This window comes from Condylostylus longicornis, unplaced genomic scaffold, assembly GCF_029603195.1.
Source record: "Condylostylus longicornis isolate FDR11 unplaced genomic scaffold, ASM2960319v2 ptg000100l, whole genome shotgun sequence".
NCBI lineage: Eukaryota > Metazoa > Arthropoda > Insecta > Diptera > Dolichopodidae > Condylostylus > Condylostylus longicornis.
Window position 1 is genome coordinate 2,292,139 of NW_026578068.1, and position 22,885 is coordinate 2,315,023.

General features: G+C 23.6%; 1 protein-coding gene across 1 annotated transcript in view; it reads left to right on the forward strand.

Moving 5' to 3' along the window:
- LOC129614071 (probable serine/threonine-protein kinase pats1) overlaps positions 1–22,885 on the forward strand; it is a 100,562-nt gene that overhangs the window by 35,346 nt on the left and 42,331 nt on the right. Inside the window, exons 2-3 of the mRNA XM_055528459.1 lie at positions 15,210–15,332; positions 20,286–20,686. Coding sequence (XP_055384434.1) covers positions 15,210–15,332; positions 20,286–20,686 — 524 coding nt within the window. The remainder of the gene's footprint in view (positions 1–15,209; positions 15,333–20,285; positions 20,687–22,885) is intronic.

Sequence of the window (22,885 nt, forward strand, 5' to 3'; positions counted from 1 at the left end):
AGACATTTTGCTTGACATTCAGTTTTCAAGAATGCTTGTTTTTTTTTAAAGTTTTGTAAGCTTCTTCAATAAGTTCATGTTTATAAAGCAAATATTAATTTTTTATTTATTTATTTTTTGCTTATTTACAGCTCGACCTGTTTTAATGGTTAATGATGTGTAAATTCATGATATGAGAGCGAACTTAAGTTAATCTACTCATTTAATTATTTTATCTGAGAATTGAGAATTTAGTTTAAAAAAAACAATATATTTAATAAAAATCTAGTTATAAAAGTCGTAATATGTGCATACGTTAGGAAGAGCATTACCTTCCATGCACCGAAATTGGGTAGCGTTCCAGTCCTGATGGCTGGGGCAGGCGTCTTACGTGAAATCCTTACGGCAAGTTCTTTTCTTGGGCCTTTTGCATGATGGCCCAAAACGCGGCAAGCGAGGGACCAAATTGTCCTTAACAAGATACAAAGGTTGGCTTGTCCGGGCGCCTTTGGTGTGCTGAGGATTTCGCCGCCGGCAACGCTTGAAAGAATGCTGGGAACCATCCCAGGTGAAGTTGGATTGGATGGGGAGCTTCTGAAGTCGTCGAACTTCCTAATCAAGACAATTAAATGCGAGAGGAACTTTCAGGTAATAATACCTGAAAGGGCATCCGTCGAGGCAATGATAACCTCCTGGCCAGCTCAGGCGTCCGTGTGGTATTTCGCCATAGAGGAATGTTCTATGCAGTGTTTGCGCGGCGGCTCACAGAAATATTTCATTTTCTGAATATAGTTTCCGACAGGCAGGATGCTTTGACGGCTCTGAAATCATTAACTTTTAACTCGAATCTAGTTTGGAATTACTTCAACAATCTGGAAAAACTGAGTGTGAATAACAAAGTTACTCTTATGTGGGCTCCTGGCCTGGCTGCCTGCGTATTAAAATTTTGAAGTTGAATTTCATTTCCCAACTGAATTGCCAAAGAGGTTTTTTTTGTATATGCACACAAATAGAAATTTTCTACAAAATAACCTTAAAAATATGCAATTACTGTTAATAATTGCATTAAATACTTTAAATCAAATTTCTCCTCTTAACACAATAGTCTCAATTTCTTCGTAAGGTTGTCAATAAAATTTTTACAATCATTTCAATCTGCAATTCAATACGAAATTAATCTCACATTCAAAAGAACTTTGTTTAATTACAGCAGAATTAAATTTAAACTCTTTGCATATAGTATGGATGCAACTTTTTATTTTTAAATAATTTTCCATGAAAAAACAATATAGAAAATTCTTATTTTTTTTTAACATTTACAAAGTAGAATTAAAAATAGAACAAAACTTTTATATTACACACACATGTATTGTGAAGACCATGTTGAATTGAAGTAAATTCCTTGAGCGTTTACTTATTGTTAAAATTTTTTGTTGAAATAAATATCAATTTGCGTACACAATACCAAATTTAAAATTTATTTTCAATTTAAATTTAAAAAATAATATTTTTTTGCATTTTAAAAACTTTTTTAATTTAATTAATAAAAATTAAGTTATTCTACTCTTGTGTTTGTGTAATTTACTGTGAAAATAATTTCTGACATAAAATTGTGGCAGGATATTGCAATTTAAATGAGAATAAAATATTTAATTTGCTTCTCTTAGTTAAGTTTACTTTTGGTCGAAAATCGCTTTAACCACTAAAATCTACTATTATTTAGAAGAATTGTTGGTTATAGTTTTGTATACACTTTTTTTTAATCGATTTAGGATATTATATAAGCCGTAGCATATCTTTACTAACTCTCGTTCTAATTTAGCTCTAAAAATGATTATAAAGGCATTCATTTATGTCAAAGAATCTCAATTATTTATGTCAAATAAGACAATTCACGTACTGTTTCAGGATCACTTGTTTTAACCTGTTGAAAAACTGTCATATAATATTCGAGAGGGAATCTTTCAGACCTACAGTACAATACATTAGACATGAATTTTAATATAACAAAGTTTGTTTTAACATGTAATTAAGAGTACGACAAACGGTCAAAGAAAAATTAAATTCGATTTATATTTTTTTTAATTTCTTAAATTGTATATTTGGCTTCAGGGCGAAAAACCTTATATTCAACAAAAATGATTGTGGTTTAAACAAAATATGTGTATATATATATTTTTAATATTGTTATACATGTAAAGTAATATGAAAATCAAATTTTTAAAAAAGAAGAATTTTTGTTTAAAATTTTTCAAAAGGTTAATATTTTTATATTTTTTTCCAAATAAATGGTACTTATTTTTTAAATGTAATTACATTTATTACAAGTATAAAAAAAAATTTTTGGGATTTAATTTGAAAAAAAATAAAAAAAATGTTTTTGTTAATTAAAAAATATTCAGAAAAAATGTTACTTTGTCGTATATCATATTTTAATTTGTTAAAAATATGTTAAGGAATTGCTTATTAAGGGTAGGATTTAAAATTTATGCGAAGAAAAATTATTTTGAACATTTTCAATAGAATGAGGGTTCATCATTTTAAGCGTCATGTAATAGTTCGAATGTTAAAATTATTAATTATAAGGTGAATTTTAAAATTTTACATGGACACAATAAATGAAGAATTAAATGAATTGTAAATGAATAAAAATGAATTTCATTAAAGATTTAATAAAATTTAATAAAATTTTATGGCTGTGAATTTGAAAAATAAATGTTGACTTATGAACACTTGAGGAACTAAACTTATTTTCCAAACAAAATGGCCCTTTTGTCAATAACAATTATTGTCAATGCATATCTATACTGTCAAAAAAATATTTTCGAATATTCAATGTACGTACAATGTACGTGAATATGCAATATGCTTATGTATTTACAATCATTTGTGTTTTCGACACTTTTTTATAGAAAAAGTAGCTAAAAAAAGGCAGCTTTTTGCCTTAAACGGTATAAAAATTTTATAAATCCGTAAAAATATAGTTAAAGAAGACTATTTTTCTGTCAACTTTTTAGTCTTCCACATTAATTTTGATAAAGTTTAGTTTGTAATTAAAATAAAGAATTGGAGACGCGGCGTTTAGAGCATTGAGCTTTGACGACTTAGAGTCATATTTAGAGAATGGGCCAAGATAATAAAAGTACATGTAGATTTTTCGAGGAGGATGAGGAGACCTCAGTGTACTTTTAGGATATTAGAGGACCCTCACCCACAGGAGAGGGGAAATACTGAAAAAGCACACAATTACTCCAGGGAAACTGCGGTTTGCTGAATTTTTCGAAGTCACTCTAAATTATTAAGAGAGTGGGTCTAACAAGGGTGTTGTAGGAGCCTGTCCCACACATAATTGGGGGTGCATAATAAATCCTTTATGTGGGTCGCGGTGCACTGTTACCACATTTGTATAATCTACAATCTACAACTAAAAAATAATCAAAGCGTTTTTTTAAAACTTCCACTAATTTTTTGTACAAATAACATTTTAATCAAACTTATTACAATGCCTTTTGGCATTGACAGATATTAATAGTAAAATTAAAAGAAAAATCAAAACAAAAGTGTTTGACAAGAAGGAAAAAAATTTTTTTTTTACTTTTTCATTTTTTCCCTCTTCCTTTTTTTTTAAGAAATAAATTATAAATAAAAAGTTTTTTACATTTTTTTTTTTACTAAAGTAAATATTTTTAAAGCGTAAACAATGCGTATTATCATCCCATCCATTCAAATTTTCTTCTTACTTATTTTTATTTGATTTCATTTTTACCTTGCTTAAAATCATAAAAAAAAACTTTGAATTTATTTGTGTTTCAAAAATTATACAAAATAAAAAAAAATTCCAATTTTTATTTATTTATTCCATTTCTCTGAATAATGTTGATAGAAAGAGCAAAGAAAATCCAAAAGAAAAAAAAAATAAAATGAAATTAGTTTTATCTCTCTCTTTCCCATTTTAATTTCATTTCTTTTCTTCGTATTTTAAAATGTAAAGTGAAAAATAAGTTTAAGTTTTAAAGAAAAATGAAAACTTTTTTTTTTAAATAAATATAAAAAATGTAAAATAAAAAAAATAAGAATACTGAAAAGAAAACTTTACCTTTTTTTATCTCAAATACAAATGAAAAGAGAATAAAAAAATGTAAAATTAAATTTTTGAAATTAATAAGCTTTAAGTCAAAATGGCGATATGAAAAATTTGAAATAGCGCTTATCTAATGGAAAAATGAACATGTTTGCTTCATGCAATGAAATCAAGGATAACTGAATTAAGATTGCAAGTTTGACATTATTTTAACACAATAATATGGAAGATGATTCCGGAAGGTGTTCAACTACTTACATCGACAATGCAAACACATAGTTCAACACCTGGTTAAAATCATATCAAGCCGATCATATTATATAAATTTTGAAATGGTTTGATAATTTCAAACGTTAATTTTTTTACAAAGAACTGAAACAGACAGTCACAACGTTATAAAAACGCTTTGAATTTAATGACAATTAAAACAGGGTCATGTAATATTTTATGATAAACCAATATGTGAGTCTTACAAATTACCATCACGGCTTCATACTGCAAGCCCATTTTTTTTTTTATAAAAAAAGATAAATTCATTTCTAAATTGAAACTATACACTAAGCTTATGTTCTAACTATTTTCAAGTACTGCAATTTTTTACATTTATTTCTTAATTTTTGTTTTACCTGAAATATAGTTGGCTTTTTAAGATAAGTGAAAATTATATTAAAAAATAATATTTATAAAGGATCAATATTGGGTAAAACTTTTGTTCTGGCGTGGGTGCCAAATTGCAAGGTTTTCGAAGATACACAAAATTTAGAGAATTTTCGTCTAAGTATTGTTGCTTACGTCAAGAGTCATATAAGCAGTCGATATATAATTAAAAATTCAACAATATATTCAAACCGAAATTAAAATAAATAAAATGAATTTTTACTCGTTTTTAGCACTTTTCCAAAAAAATTTTTGAAATAAGTGCTTATTAGCTTCACTCTGTCCATCCGTCCGTAGACATGTTTACAAAACTTCTACATCCTTGAAGATAGAAAGCAGAAATTTAATATGTACATAGATCCTTACTAAAAACTTATTTGTGTAAAAGAAAAGTTTTACCTATCTCCCCCTCTATAGAAGTTATACAGGGTAAAATCCGAGCTAAAGGTAAATTCCGTGCCATTAAAAAATATAGCTATTTTTGTTACAGTTAACCCTTAAAATTGAGATTAGGATTTCATCCTAAATATATGCAATCCTAGAAATAGTTTTGTATATGAATGAAAATAATTTAAGTAGTTTACAGAAACACGTCTTTTTGCAGTTTTCAATTTAAACAAGATATAAATTATAACAATTTTCAATATCATTAAAATATTTGCTAATGTTATTAAGAAAAAGTTGTCAATTCTAATATCATTAATTATCCGCCAATTCTTCGTGTAATACAGAACTGAAATTTTTACAGTCAAACCTTATTTTCTTTGTTATGTAACTTTAACCACACACTAACATAATGTTATGATACCAGCATATTAAAAATATTTGCTTATATACGCACTTAATGTTATTTTAACCGCGATAGAAGCACACAATTTATTGTTTTTCTTTTTTTAAATGTCCTTGAAACAAAAAACGAAAAAAAGAGGATAAATGAAATTAAATTCTCATTGTTTTGAAGAAAAAAATTAAAATAATTTTTTTTTGCATCCTATTTACGAATGATGCTGTGCTCATGTACATATCAGCATTCAGCATTATATGGGCTTGCATATATCCTTTAGTTTTTCCTGATTTTGAAAACAACAAACTCTAAAGCCTGTTGCATTAACTTTCCTTTTGTTTCGCATGATTTTATTTTTTACATTCCTTTTTTTATGGATTTGAAAATTTCATTTAAGACAAAAGATATCGAAAGACAAAATATTATTTTTTTTATATTTTAATTCACGGATATTTAAAAGGAAATCCCTATTTGAATACGTTTTATGTACTTTTATTTTAATTTTGTTCTATTTTCATTTTGTATTCTTAGTGTTGTCAAATATGTACGTGAAGATTCTAACGCATTCCCAAGAATTTTATTTACCACCTTGCACTTACATGAACTCTTCCTTTTTATACAAGGAAATACAGAAAATAGAATAAGGAAATTTTTTGTTTTCCTTTCACCTTGGAAGTAACAAGCAAATAAACATGAAAATTTCACACAATTGTATGTACATGTGAACGTAAACAAATCGTGTACAAAAGATTGTGAACGTTAAGATTTGTAACACTTCTGTAACATGTTCTTTTGTTGTAAATTTTCTTTTTTTTTACAAGAAGAAGAACACAACAACAAATTAAGTGTAATTTTTATAAAATAATGGAAGCCACACAATATGAACTAAGAAAAAGCTAAAACAAATAGAGGAAATGGAAAATAAAAAGAGAAACAGAACACTCGCCATATTTGTAATTTCACTTTTCCACAATAATAAAATTATATAAGAAAATATAAAAAACAAGACAAAAATACTTTGCCGCTTTTGTGCCATTTTTCTTAAAATTTTTTTATAAAATTATTTTTATATCAAATCAAGCAAATTTGTAACGCGAAACTAATTGCCATGAATTTTGAAATTTTAAGAAAAAAAATATTTTTTTTTGTATTTTTTTAAAGTACACACATGTGAAAATTATAATAATCTTATTTTTTTTAATCTGAGCATAAATTAGAATTTAGGAAAGAAAAAATAACCTCGTTATTATTTACTCAGAATGAAAATAAAATTTTAAATATTATAAAATAATTTTAATTTATTAAGATTTCACTTTAGGTACTTCAATTTTAGGTACGATAACGCTATTGAACTTCCAAAAAAAATTTTTTTCCTTCTTCCCTCCTAGGACTAGGTTTTGACCTGAACGCAGGGGCATATTGTGACCTGAACGGGTTTTGACCCGAGACTCTTCGGTTAAAGAACTGGTGCTATAACCACTGCATCAATGATCAGGTTGAACTTCCAAAAATGATATATTCAAATTCGTTCCTAATAAAAATTCAGATGAAAAATAGATTTGCTTAAAAATTCTTAGAGTAAATTCTTGAAACACAAACTGCAATTTTTATATTATCTATGTAGGTGTGTTCAGTGTCAGTCATAAATAAAACTTTAAACGTGATGAGAGTTAAAAACAAAAATATCACCTTGTATCATATTTTATTGTTCTGGTAGAAAATTGTTCTTTCTCTTCTTGTATTTTCTATTTTAAAAATAAGTTAAAAATAAAAAATTTCTTATAAAATTGGTGGTTCCCATGCTGTTAAATTTGTTTTACAACAATAGCTATATTCACTATAAAAATCTTGAATGAAATTTTAGTTTTCTAACATAGAAACTGTAATAACATAAATCCGCCTCGGAATCAAATCTAATTTAAAAGCATAATTTTGGGGTTAAATTTGACATCTTTACAGCATGCTCTATGTAGAATTTTTAAACAATAACTAGCTATTTTAGAAATAAAATGTTAACAAAATTTAAATTAGTGATAATAAAACAAAATCCTCCTATAGCTAGGTTAGCGTCTATTTTGATTTTGAAATACTTTCAAGAATAAAGTCAACAATAAGGTGAAGGGCTTAATTGTGTATACTTAACAGTGCTCAATTTTGAAGATTTTAATTACTTTATTACTTTCTTATCCCAATTACTGAAAAATTCATTTAAATTTTTACGATATTAAAACCCTGAATTGCACAAAAACATAATAGAAAATTTAAACTTCATTTCAATATGCTCAAATCTGTATTATTTTCATATTGTTTCCCTACTGATAATTAATCGTTACTTGATATTGCGAAGTATGCGTTAAAATCTCTTAGAGGTGCATTATATTATGGTAAGTAAATAATACGGTATAAGAAGAGGAAAATGAATTTCACTTACCATACATTGTTATAAGGTATACTGCACTATATACAATATGCACCCATTATAAAACTATAGAAGTGGTTAACCATGGAATTTTATGATAAAATAAAGTCTTTAAAAACTTTTTGATAAAAAATGTTAAAGCGCTTGTGGTATAACCTTGAGTAACATCCACTTGATTATTATTATTGTTAAAAAAAAACCTTGGTCTATTTTAGTCTGCCTTTTCAATTTCTATATTAAAAATATTTTTGTTATAATACCGATATACAGGCTATAATGGTATGTGAAAGGAAAAGTGAAAAGTAAAAAAGGAAAATAAAAAAAAAAATATTTTTCAATTTATAATTTTTATTTACTTTTTAAAATAGGGTGAAAATCTCCTGATAATTAACTTTAATTAAAGTTTAAAATAAAAAATTAAAAACAATCTCTGAATTTTATTTAAATTCTCGAATTTACTCTTAAAATGGCTGTAAGGAAAAATTTAAAACTTTCTATGCGCAATAGAAATTCGTTCTTAGATGAAAATTCGTTCTATAAGCTGAACTAAACACCAATCTTTCAAAATATAAAAATATTTTTAATTTATAAGGTCAAATAACTTAAAAACTGAATTAAAAATTTTCCAGATTTGGTATTTTGTTTAGTGTTATTGGGTCTGCTACAAAATAATATTAATTTCAAAGTTAAATTGTTCATCAAACTATCTAGATTTCGGGTATTGTCAAGAAATTGAATTCGTTAACTCAAATATATGGCAGAGCTAATGGAAGTATATGGTACAGTTCTTAAAATCTCATGAAAATATAAAGCAGTATTAAGTACATAGCACATAAAAGTGGACAAGTTAGACAGACTTAAGTTTTGAGCTCATAACATTTTGTTATGTCCCAGAGAAGCCGATGAAAGATTATGAAAAATTTTTTTAAGGCTTTTGAATTTTTTAAAGCTAAAGATAATTATTATTTTTCTTTTTTTTTGTTATTTTCATTTTTATTGTCTTTGCTTATATTTTTTTTGTGACAATTTTATGTCTCTTTCCATTCATCCATTTCGTTTCTATCCTTATTTTTTTACTCCTTAAAAATTACTAGTATTGTAATAGCGTGATTTCTTTTTATTTTTGGTTGGCTTTCTGTTTTATTTTCCCAAATGACAAAAAAAATTAATTTGCATACGAAATAACCCAGGTGACAAATTTTATGTTGATGATGAGATTTTGTCTTTCATTTTGCTTTTTCGTTAAGAGTGTCTTTAATTCTAATGATAATGTTTTCTTGGATATTATAATAATTCTATTCCAGTATATTTTTTGTGGAATGCAATTAATTTCCTTAAAATTTTTTTTCGTTTCGTAGTAAAACAAAATTATATGTATTTATGCAAAATGATTCGATGGGATTTTTGTAAATAAAAAAAAATTCTAGATTATTGTAAGTAGCTAGTAAACTTTAACTTTATTCATTTCCAGTGGGTAGAAAAATTTTCTTTATTGCATAATTTTATTAAGAAATCAAACTAGACCAAAAATGACAATATAGAACAGATTTAATTTAATTCTCAACAGAGATTTTGTTGAATAAATTAAATATCGAAAATAATTTTAGGAAATATTTAGTGGCACACAATGATTAGCAGTATTGATTAAAAATTCGATTTTACAATTTAATTTATAAATTCATTTTAAATTTTAATTTATAAATTCATTATAATTTAAAGTTTTGATAAGAATTTCAAAAAAATTAATTGAAATCTACCCTAAATCTCCTTATTTTTTATAACAATTTCCTAATTATATTCTAATTCAATCTTTATTCAAGCTTATAAATCATGCACCTTATTTTATTATTGGTAACACTAATATGCTATATAATTCTGTTTTCTAAAACCTACATTATGTATACACGTACATACGAATATCCTTTATTCTTATCTTGTATTTCTTTGGGTTATCTAATGTTATATAAGAATGTTCTGTGTATATAGGTGTACTTTTATATTGTATGTTATGTGTATGTCAAAGCAATTTCTCAAAATTCTGCTGATTATAGATAGATATTATGAATTTTTATTATAAAACATTGATTTTATTAAATTAAAAGTATAAAAGAAAGCAGATGATTAAATTAAGTTAACCATAAATTTTCTCAGGTAATTTTTTCTTGTAATTCAATTTCATATTTATTGAAGCGTAAATAATTCAAATTATTTTGCTACTTGGGATCGATTTTTATTGTATCTGCCGCAATGAGGTCTTAAAGTTATCTTAAATGTGGAAAAAAAAATAAAGTGAAAATGTGATGTGTCTATATTTTAGGTTCCTTATATACCTAGCGTATTTTTATTAAAAAAAAAAATTGTAGGTATACGCATAGAATATGCCATTGTATAAGTATATTTTTTTTTATTTTTCTCCTGATACAGTTTTGTATTGTGCTTCCTAATTTTTAAGCACATTTCTAAAAAAAATAAAAATTATTTTAAACCATTTAATTTTACCATCTGTCTATATTTGTATTCATCTTGGGGAAATTTATTTTCTTATTAATTTTATTGCAGTCTTGAAATTGCAACTCATTATGCTCCAAATTTGTAGAAATAGAATTGTTGTGACAAAACTATGTTGAATATAATACGATCGTCTATTCTGATTTTATGGTTAATTTTTTAAAATGATTTTTTAAATTGCTGCCATTGTAATTACGTGAATATTATTTCCACATCTACTCCTAGTTCATTGACTTAAGATTCTGAGAAAGCTCCTAACAAGAAAACAGCAAACACTATACTCGTTTTCCTTCCTACTTGAAATTTTAGTCCAAATTTATAAAAATTCCTGTTTTAATTTGCTGACCACGTAATATATTAGTTGTTTTTCCAAAGTTTCGCGATCTCCGAAACATATTTTTAATATATTAACGTGAAATGGAAATTTGCTTGCTTATGCACAATATTCCAAGCTTAAAATTATATGTAGGTACATTGTGTTTTTTCTTTTTTATTTTCAATTTTTCCAATTCGTTTCGTTTTTAAAAATAGAATTGTTTTCTGCTTATTGTTCCCTTTGTTTTTTTGTTTTTAGAACTGATAGATAATCACTGATAAAAAAAAACCTATTAAATATATTTACGCGAAAAAATAACCCGTGTAACATATATTTTTCATATATTAGTATGTATACATACATAAGTATATAAATAAAATTACTTTCAGTAAATTGCAAAATTCATGGATAAAGAAAATTATATTGCGAAAAAATGAAGAGATCATACAATATTATTAGGAAATGAAGAAGAAGAAAAGAAAAATAAAATCATTAAATAAGAAAAATTAGTTCATTTTTGATTTTAAATATTTAAGAAAATAAAAAATTGTTATAATTTATAAAAAGTCATTAAAATTATTTGTATTTTGTATTTTAAAATTCCATAGGAAAGTAAGTATAGGTACCTACAACTAAAAAAAATTTACATTTTAACGGAATGAAGTCATTGTTTTTCTCTTATTTGATATTTTTTTTTTGTTATTCTACTTCACTTTGAGTTAAACGACAGTATAAACAATGAAATTTTACGTGATTTAATTAAGTAAAGATTGTTATTTAAAATACTTAGTTTCAAGTTAATGAAAAAATGTTTCTATATATTTTTAATTAATTTGTCTTCTTTGATATTCCAAATATATGGTGTTTATATGGAAAGATTTAAATGAAAATTAAATACCGTAATTTGCTGGTGCCTTTAAAATATATTTGGATTTTGTTCGAGTATATAAGATTTTGGATATACTAGCACATATTTGCTCCAAATTTGTAACAATAGAACTTGTTGTGACAAAACTATGTTGAATATAATACGATGGTATTCTGAGTATTAGATTCAAAAAAAAAACTTGAAAATTTTTATATTATTCTTAGAAATGTAAATTTAATTATTACAAATGTAAAACTTACTTTTTTAAAAATTTTAAAATATTTTTTAAATTGTCTACAATAATTTTAAATAGCTAGCTGAACAAAAAATATAGAGAATTTATTGAATTTTTTGTTATATATTATAAAATTGCATACTTTTAGGGGCATAAATTTTTAATCAATTTTATACATTATTTTATTTCGCAACTATATTTAAAACAATTTTTTATATTTAAAAATAATTAAATAAAATAATATTTTCTTTATTATTATTAAAAAATTTAATTAAAAAAATATAATTAATTTTATCACAATATTATTGTAAATTTTATTAATTTCATTGTTTTTTTTTGTCTTTTCTGTTTTTCTTTAATTTCATATTTCAAAAAATGCAAAAACAAAATATAATGGCATATTGGAAATCTATTCTGTGACACACACACAATTCGAATGATATGCAACACAAACTGAAAAATTAAAAATTGGAATGGAAAATCTGGATTGAATTATAATGGTGCACGTTTTGATGGTATAAAAATAAAATAATTTTCATCGACACAACCAAAAAATCAACTTTACCAATAACATAATATTTTTCTCGTGGATTCTCTATGTGCTACATCAAATATTATATTGCAATATTTATATATATACTTATACATATAATATCAATATAATTGGGATCGGAATATGGTGATAAACTATATATTTATTAAATATTTATTGTTTTTATTTACTTCCCCTTATTTTTCAATATGAAAAACAAAATATAATAATTAAAAATAATACATTTAATTCCATTATATTTTATGATACAAAATTTATAATTTATTTATTATTATACTTTCTGCTTTTTTGTTGTTGATCCTGAATCAATATATGAATAAAATATAATGATAATAATAAATAAAAAACAAAAATTATAACATTATTTTGATGAAAAATATTTTCATGACATTATTTTAACAAATCATCAAAAAACAAAAATTTAATAATAAAAAAAAAACAAAAATAATAATAATTACTATATTATCATCATAATCATAATCATTATAATCATTTTGAATAATAAATATTAATTTTACTGTACGGTGATATTGATAATGTTAACACATTTACACATATAATATTCATATAAAAATATATTTACTGCATTAATTAATATTCTCATTTATACATGGAATGTTATTCACATAAAAATTTCATTCCTCAAATCACATACAATCTATATATAATACATGATATAAAAAAAAAATTATTATATCCTTAAATACACAAAAATGAATGAATGAATTTTCTTGTTTGAATATAAATATAATTATTAATTATTTGATAAAATTTTCAAAAATTAATAAATTTGTATAAAAATTTATAATATTTATAATCATAAAATTATCATCTACATAAATTTAATAAATATTTTTTTATTTGGATTTGATTAACTTTAAATTGCATGAAATAATCATAAATGTCTTTTAAAATTCTTATCTTATTAAAATATTCTAATTCGAATATTTGTGAAATTATTAATTAAATTATTATAATATATTTAAATATATAAATATTTTTTTTTATTGAAATATATCATTTAATTAAAAATTCATAAAATGTTATAAAAAATAAAAACAATTTTTAATAATTTTGCCCAACTAATTGAAATTTTTTTAATATAACCACAAAATTATTATGAATAAAAAATTTTTTGTTATTTTATGGGTTCATTATAATGAAAATTTCTTAAATTTATTATTAATAAATAATAATGTTATACTCTATTAAATGTTATACTTGAATATAAATGTTATACTTTAATTGGTTTATTTATTTTTGTCATATAAATTTTTCAATATCAATTTTTATATGCAAAAAAATTTTTCTTTGATTTTTCATAAAATAAAAATTTCTTATTATAATTTTCATTTTAAAATCTTGGCAAAAAATTGTTTCTAATATTAATAATGATTTCTTAATTTATTTCTTAATATAACTTTAATTTAATTATTAAATAAATTTTTTAAAAAATGATTTTCAATCAAACATAATTTTTATACGCATAATTTATACTTGAAAACATTTTCTGTGATTAATTTTATAAAAATTGATTATTAATATTTTTTTATGGGAATTTCAAAATTATAAAACTGAATGTATAATATTTCCGTTCCCAATATTTTATTTGACGATTTTATAACTTTAATTTATGTAACCATTTTTTAAATTTTAAAACAATTTGTTCAAAATACTTTTATAACATAAAATATCTACAAAAATTTTGAACATTTTTTACTGTTCATAATTTTAATTTCAAATTTAATGTTCCTTTAAATTTTTGTCTTGAAATTATGAAAATAAAATTTCACGTTATTTGTTTGGGGGCAAATGAAAAATAAATTCAAAATACAATAAAAATTAATAAATGAATAATAATTCTCTTTCGTTTTACATAAACTTGAACCTTTTTTATTACAATAACATTAACCTTGAATGTGTATGTGCGTGTATGTTGAATTCAATTTTTTAATTATTCCAATTTATTTCTATTATCCGATTAATAATTCTTTTGATATTTACATTGTTGGCCGGATTCTTAATTTTTAATAATCTCTGTTGGTATTCAATTGTAAAATGAAAATTTCAAATATAAAAATCAATAAACAAAATGAATAAATAATAAATTATTATTAAAAAATTTTTAATCGATATATGCATAAATTTTTTTCCAATTTTCTTCTTTCATTTTTCACAAACGGAAAACTACTGTGAATATTGTATATATGTAAAATTATATATATATACGTTATATGTATTCATCTTAATATTCTTTTCTGAAAAAAAAACTAAAAAATGCAATAAAAATAACAAAATGTTCATAAAACCATTGATTGAACAATATTAAAAATAAACAAAAAAAAAAAAAAAACAAAACAAACTGGAAAATGATATTTTTCAATCCTGTTCAACAACAACTTTTGATTTGCAACAATGAATGAATATCTGAAAAATTAATAATAAACACAAAACAATAATAAAAATAACAAAAAAATTTTATTGCAATTTTGTATTTTTTCCCACTATTTTTTTTTTTTGTATACTTTTCTGCGAACATAAAAACGTTAAATAAAACCAATTTTTCAACCATATTCCCCGCTCGTTATTACATGAATATTATTATTTTTTGCGTATATAATATGTTTGAACGTGTAATGATTAAATATATATATACATATGTATCAAATAACCTTCCAACACATCCTTTTCTATCCAATATTACAACGCTAATGCATGGATTTATTCATGTATGTTTGTGTATTTAAATACAAAAAAATAAAAAAATAAACAAAAAAAAAACAACACATAATTATTATGAACATAACAGCTTTATTGTCAGCAACATTAAGAACATATCAGAGGGCGGTATGTGACACAGATCAAGTGATATTAACTTGTCCTCGTGGCACTAGCATATCAATTGAAGTTGCACAATATAGTAAACAAGATGGTAAGTAAATTTACTTGTTTTTTCTGAATTTTTTTTTTTATTTTTTTTATTTAAAAATAAATATATAAAAAAATTTTTACTGTATGTAATACAATGTGTTTGGGTAAAAACTGTAGTTTTTATGAATATATATATAAATAAAAAATAATATAACAATATAAGTTAAATATATTCAAGTACTATTACTGCAAGAGTAAAAATATTGTAAGTACTTGCGTTCTCAAACACTCACATTTTAAGTAACAGAAAAAAAAATGGTGATGACTTTAAATGACATAGATATTGTATTCGGCGGTTATATACATACACACATACACATATTATAAAAAGGTTTTTAAAGTTTTTAACTTTTAAAGTTTTGATGGCAGTTAATATTACTAGGGATACGTCGAATCAGTAATGTTTCCGAATTAATGCAAAAACTATAAAGTTATAGTCGGTCGTAAGTATCGTATATTTGTGTGACTCTTTTATAGTTGATTCAGCGATCAAGAAAAAATAAAATTTTGTATAATGCAATGTAAAAGAGCAGTGACTGATTTGATTGTAGAAAAGCAGTCACTGATATTTAAATTGGTTAAGTTTTCGCTTAAGAAACGGAAAAAATGTTGTACTTAAATCTTGTTTTCAGAAAGCTCTTCACGGGGTTTCGACCTTCGGAATTGGTACCAAGAGTCTCTTTTATTGTTGTGTAATAAAATTAATTTCCTTTATTTTTTCAAAAGATTTAATTTCCAGTTATACGATGTATTTTGTTAGCAAATTAAAATTAAATTTCTGTTATATTTTCTGTTATATTTTCACAAATGTAAATTATTAACTAAAAATTAAGAAAAAAAAAAATAAATTAGCATATTATTGCTAGCAAAATTTCGAATAATAACCATTTTTTAAATTTCTATATACACAGAAAAGTAGTAAATGACCTCTTCTGGCACAAAATATAATAGTCAAACGTTACACTGTCAAAATGGCCGTTACAATTAACTGTTATGTGGCACCTATTTTTTTTTAACTGCTGACATTATTTTTGCAAATTTTCATAAAAGAACCCTCCAAATGGTAAAAGCCTTAAATTAAAACTCAACTAAATTAAGGCTTCTTTCAGTTTTTTTCTCTATTTCATCCTAAATATATACAGTAATTTATTTTTGTAAAGAAAATTTTTTTTTTCAATTTTTCAAGTAAAAGTTGCTTATTTACAAAATTTATTTTTATTTTTAAAATTTGATGGCAGAAGAGAATCAATTGCATATCATAACACTTTAATGTTAGAAAATTGCTTTTGTTTCCCTTTTGTTAAAAAGTTACTAGTTATATTATTATTCACATTAGAATATCGTATGCATTTCAAACTAATTATTTTACATAACGGTTTATATACATTGTGAATGAGGTTGCTCTGTTTTTTCCGTTAAAACTATATAAAAATTTTTAATAGTTTTGTTTTGATTAGAAAGTTTTTCAATTAGAATTTATTGAATAAAGGCGCATTGCTAAATTAATACTAACCAATAAAACTTTACTTGATATAGCAATAAATAAATTAAAATGCAAGTATCTATTAAAATATGTATATAGAAGAAAAATAAAAGTAAAAACTTTTTTTTTTTTTTTAATAAATAAGTGAAAGTAATGAAAAGTTAAAATTAATTAAGTTTCAATTAGTGTAGACGTACTCACGAAAATTAGAGAAAAAAAATTAGCAATGTTGATTTATGTGAGTATATCAGTCTTTTTATAGAAATAGAATGTGTTTTATCAGAAAATTTATTAGCCCTCCGAAATTTAGTTAATTATAAAGTTCTTTAATCATTCAGAAATTTTTCGCAATAAATGGCAAAAGATTAACTTTTCCAATTTATGGATTAGTTTCAATACGAGCTTCAGTTTTGTAACAGCATCTTTATAACTATAATTTATTCTAGATTTCGTGCTAATTTAATGCATCAATATGATATTGCTATATTTATTACGTAATCATATGTGAAGCATAATTTCTTAGAACAGTTATTAAAAATCATATATAAATTTTATATAATTGGAAATTTCTTCATACCCAATTCTTTGGGTAAATTTTAATTTCATATGATTCTTAATTATTTTCTTTTATACATATATATTTTTTAACTAGCTCACAATTGTATACATACTCTCATTTAAAATAGTCAATAGAAAATATAGAAAATATAATAGAAAGGATCGTATTATCAATATTATTTTTGTATATTGTTCATTAGAATTTCTTCTCTATATTTACTGAAGGGTATTTTTTTTAAATACGATTGGGGATTTTAATAATAAAAAAAATATAAAAGATTTTCTATTATTATTGGTATTTTTTATTTTTTTATTCGATGAATTATGTGGGATTTACTATAGTGAGAAAAACAGGGAAAAAAATTTTAAAAAATAATTTTTTTTTTCTTCTTTTCTAATATCAATTTATTTTATAATCTAACAGCTTCAATATTCAGTCGCTTAATATACTCCTGCTAGTGATAATATACTTATATAATATACATACATGTTATTATATACATATATAACTTAGTGCAATGTATTGATGTTCATAGACATGGAAAAGTAATTGTTTCAATAATTTTTATTATATTTAATCTGTTAGTTTTTTATTTGTATTCAATAATTTTTTATTATTTTTTTGTATATTATATTTTTTTATTAAAAAGATTTTTCAGTGATTAAAATTTGCAAAAAAATTGTTTTGTAAATATAGATAGATTAAAAGGGAAGAATTTTCATTGTACTCTAGACTATAGGGTGTAATTTATTTAGTACACGAGCATAATATTGCATATTTTTTTTTAAATAAATTAAAATTTATATTTTTTGTAACTAAAACAATAATGAGAATTAAAAAAAAAATATTTCATTTCTTTGTATTTTTATTAAATCCGAGAGAAAAATTAAAATTAAGAGAAACAAGTAATTTTGCGTTATAATATTGATCAGAATCAAGTTCTATATAAATAAATTTTATTTCGCGATCTTAATATTTTCAATTGTCCCATCCTCTTCCTCGTCACACCAGCTCCTGGGGAGACCATTCGTAGGGTGACCTATCCTTCTTGCGTATTCGCCAACAAGACAATGATCCGTTATTAGACCTATAACAGCACCAATATCATTTTGGCGGAGAAAAATCAGATCCTTGGTGTGATAAAAATTCAGCCTTGGTCACAGTTTTCTGGTTGTGTTGCACTTGATTATGTTCGTTTTTATTTGATTGGCTTGCTCAACTGCCGCTTTGCGTAGCAGCAACCTGTACGTGCTCAGAAGCAAGTCCAAGGTTCTCCTTTTCATGTAAAACTACAATAATTCTTGCAGGCCTCGCAAGCTTATCTGTGCCGCAGTTCCCTTGCATTCCACTGTGTCCCGGAACCAAAATCAAATTAATTTCGAACTGATCCGTCATCTCGTTGAGAAGCAACTTGCAGTCCCCGACCGTTCTAGAAATACATATTTCTGATTCGAACGCAATGTACTTACTACTTAACAAAAAATGTACATGCAGGAAAATAATAAAAATAAGTAGTTCCAACTAAGACGAGGTTCCACTACCTTTTAATTTTGTTAAAAATCTCTTTTACTCTTTTTAGTTAAAGTATTTTATTTGAATAATTCTTGAAGAATATAATCAACATTAATTTTAAAATTTAAATCTATGGTAGTAAAATCTAGATTCAATAGGTAATTATTGTTCAGTATTCTTAATATTTTATACACTATTCCATTTTACAATTTAATTTTGTTTTCGTAATTCCTAAAAATCTTAATTCGTTCATATACTTTTAAAAGATTAACAGCCAGAATATTGTTCCTTTTAATCGTATATAATTTAAATTAAAAATTTTTGTTTTTGTCTCTTAGCAAAGAAAAAAAAATAAATAAAAAATTTCAATTAGTTTTTTAGTTTTAAAAGATTTCCTAAAGAGATTAATGTCAGAGATATAGAAAAAAATGAAAAACATAGAAAAGAATTCCAAAATTTGAAACTTTGAAATTCATTTTTCTCATTCAATGCTATCCCGCACTTGATATTAAAAGCAAAACCATGTAATTGTTTAAAAGCTTTAACTATTTTTTATTTGGAGTTGAAGTAAGAAAAACCTACTTAAAATTTATTTTGCTCATACTGTACCATGTTTTCTTTCTTTTTGGAGATTATTTAGGTACATACATACATACACATATGTACCATGCTAAATATACACAACATTAATGTGCATGTGATTGTACATATATTTTGTGTATAGCATTGTTCCGTGGTCACAAATATATTGACGGATGACAACATTTTTAATGCAGAAATTGAAGGTTAATTTTTGTTTTCTTTTTCCATTTTCTTTTCATTCTATGCTGTTCTTTGTGTATGCTCTTAGAGCCAAAAACAAGTTTTCGACAAGTTTTCCTCTATTAATTTTTTTGTTTTGCTGTTTTAATTTTTTTAATTTTTTATTTTTTGTTGTTGCTCTAAATCGCTCTACATTATTATATATTTTATTTTTTTTTATTTTGTTCATATTTTAATGTAGTATACTATGTGTACATGAATTATTTCGCATGAGCAATTAGTTTCTGTGTATTATGTACATATTATATTAAGAAAGGTCCTTGTATTTTATTTTCAACTATTTTGTGGAATAAAGAATTTAAAATTTTACAACTTATTTTTCTAAAAAAGTTTTTTAGAGTAATTTCGTCCTGCAACATAACATAATATTTATATAAGTATGACAACATAAATAATATACATATAATATTATATAACAGTTTTATACCCAAGCATATTATTTATTCAGTAAAATCGGAAAATATTCTATATTAAAATATTTATGTTTGTTTGTATGTTTATATATGGAATAAACATCATAAATTTTTATTACTTTATTTTCAAAATTTCTATATATATATATATGTATAATATTACAGATGGTATTTCAATAGATGAGTTATGTCCTTTAAATGAAGGACTATCATCACCAAAACAAGTTATTATCGGATCAACGAATTCAAATAGTAATGATTCAATAAAATTCAATTCAAATTTAAATAATTCAAGTATAAGTGGAGGAAGTGGTAACAGCGGTAGCAGTAGTAGCAGTAGTAGTAATAGTAATACAAATACAATTAATAATAATAATAATATAAAAAATAGTAATAATATTAGTTTAAATAATAATAATAATAATATTAATATAACAAATAGTACTAATACAAATAATAATAATGATTTAAATAGCATTGGTAATAATGATAGTAATAATTTTGGTGGTATTTCATCAACAGAAATTGTAATGCCCGAGAATTGTATGTGGCCAAATGCATTTCAGGTTAGTATAATTTATAATAGAATCTTTATAAATGATTTATTGAAATATAAAATTCAAAATATTAAATAAATATAAGCGCAAAAATGTGAATTTAATGTATTAGAGATCATCTACATAAATTATTTTAAAATGGGATATCAATATGTTTTGATCCTGAAAATAAATATAATTATTATGCACATAAATAATATTATAATTTTCTCACAAAATTCTATATTTTAAAATAAGTATGCTAGAGTGTATTATTTAAACAGAGGAAATAAATTTAATTAAAATAGTGTGGAATGGAGCAGTTGTTCTGATTAGTATTTTGGTTGCCCAAGTGTATCAGATACATTATTGGTCAATTGACGGTATTAAAATTAATTTATATTATAGAACCTCAAGAAATTAAGTTAATTTTATATATACACATATATTATTGTATATTTTATTCTTATTTTCTTCCCAAATATTTCTCCTTCATTTTAGGGTATATTAATTATTATTGAAATTTCATTTTAATAAAAAAAACTTGAATATTTTGTATTGTTGAGCAATATAAATCCATAATAACAATAAGAAAGGGCGACTCAAATTTGTGTGCATGAGAGACTCATTATTGGAGTTGAGCTGAGCCAATGTAGGACGTTATAATAATATTATGGCCACAAACAAATTATACGGGATTACTCTGTAAATTTTTGATTTCTAAGTGCATTATACAGAATTTCAAGGCAATTTAAAATATTGCATGAAATTGCAAAATACTAAAAGTATTTTTCTCCTTTTACTTACTACTCTTAAAATATTTCCTGATTTAATTAAAGTATGTTTGTTTATTAAAATGTTCTTTTAACTATTGAAATCTTATCCCACAACACAATCGCTTTATAAACACAATAGGAATAACCAATAATGGCTTAAGATAGTTTCTATAGAAATACCTTTGACTTTTATGTTTCGTTTAATTAATTAATTTTAAAATCCAATTCCAAGGATATCATCTACATAATAAATGTTAATCATATCCTTTTCTTCTCTTTTCATTAAAAAAAAAATATACATATATACGTACCTCAGTAATTATAAGGAAACTTTTGATTTTCCGACTTATTAGAATTTCAAGAGAATTTTGATTTTTCATAATAAATTTGAATTGAAATTAATCTGATTTGATTCCTTATAACTGTTAATATTAATTAGAGATGAACTTTTCAACAAAAATTTACTTAATTATAAATTTAAAAAGTATAAAAGTACTTTTGATATTTTAAAGTTAAAAATCAACCTCAATAAAAAACCTACATTTGCACTCCTCTTAAAAAATAATATTTTGCATAATAGGATGAAAATTTTTTGTTTTGAATCCTAAGAATCTCTATTTAAAATTAAGAAATCATTCAATGCATTTTTCACTACAAAAAAATTTAGAAAATGAAGAAGAGAATTTTTTAATTAATCTAAAATTTTTTGATCTAAAATAAACCTTCGTCAAACTGTTATACTACGTAAGTTACATTCCATGAAATGCTATGTACGTGGTATCACACTTTTGTCGACGTCATGTTTTTTTTTGCTAATAAAAAATTATTAGAAAATCATAGTTCTATAAATAAAAATATTGTACTACTTGTCATTTTTTAATTACAATTTGGTTTTTAGCTAACACAAAACATACCACTGTAAAATTGGTTTAATTTTGTAAAATAAAACAATTTCCAAGAAATTTAATGAAATTGAAATGAAATTCAATGGCTTAATGGTAATTAATTTATTTATTACAGTTAAGGAAATGAATGAGATCCTAGTTTAAGGATAATTATAATTAAAATAAATTTAATTTGAGCAAAATTTTATGGAATACAAAGAATATCAAAAAATAGGATTGAAAATCATACCAACAATTTTAAGAATGTCAAAATGTCTGTTTAGGTTTTGAAAAAATGTACTAATTTTTGGTAATTCTGCAAAGAAATTTTGGAAATTCTGTATTTTTCCTTTCTTTTGCAATTTTGAACAATTTTGGCAAAAAAATCTTAATATATTATTCAGAAGAAATGTGGGTTGAAAAACTCCTATGCAGAAGATCTTGTGGTGGGATGAAAAACTCGTATGCAGTTAATTTCGTATTGAATTTAAATCTGCCTGACTGTATAGGATACATTAATTCTACTTACATTAAATTATGTACATTGTGTATACGTACACAAAATTTTA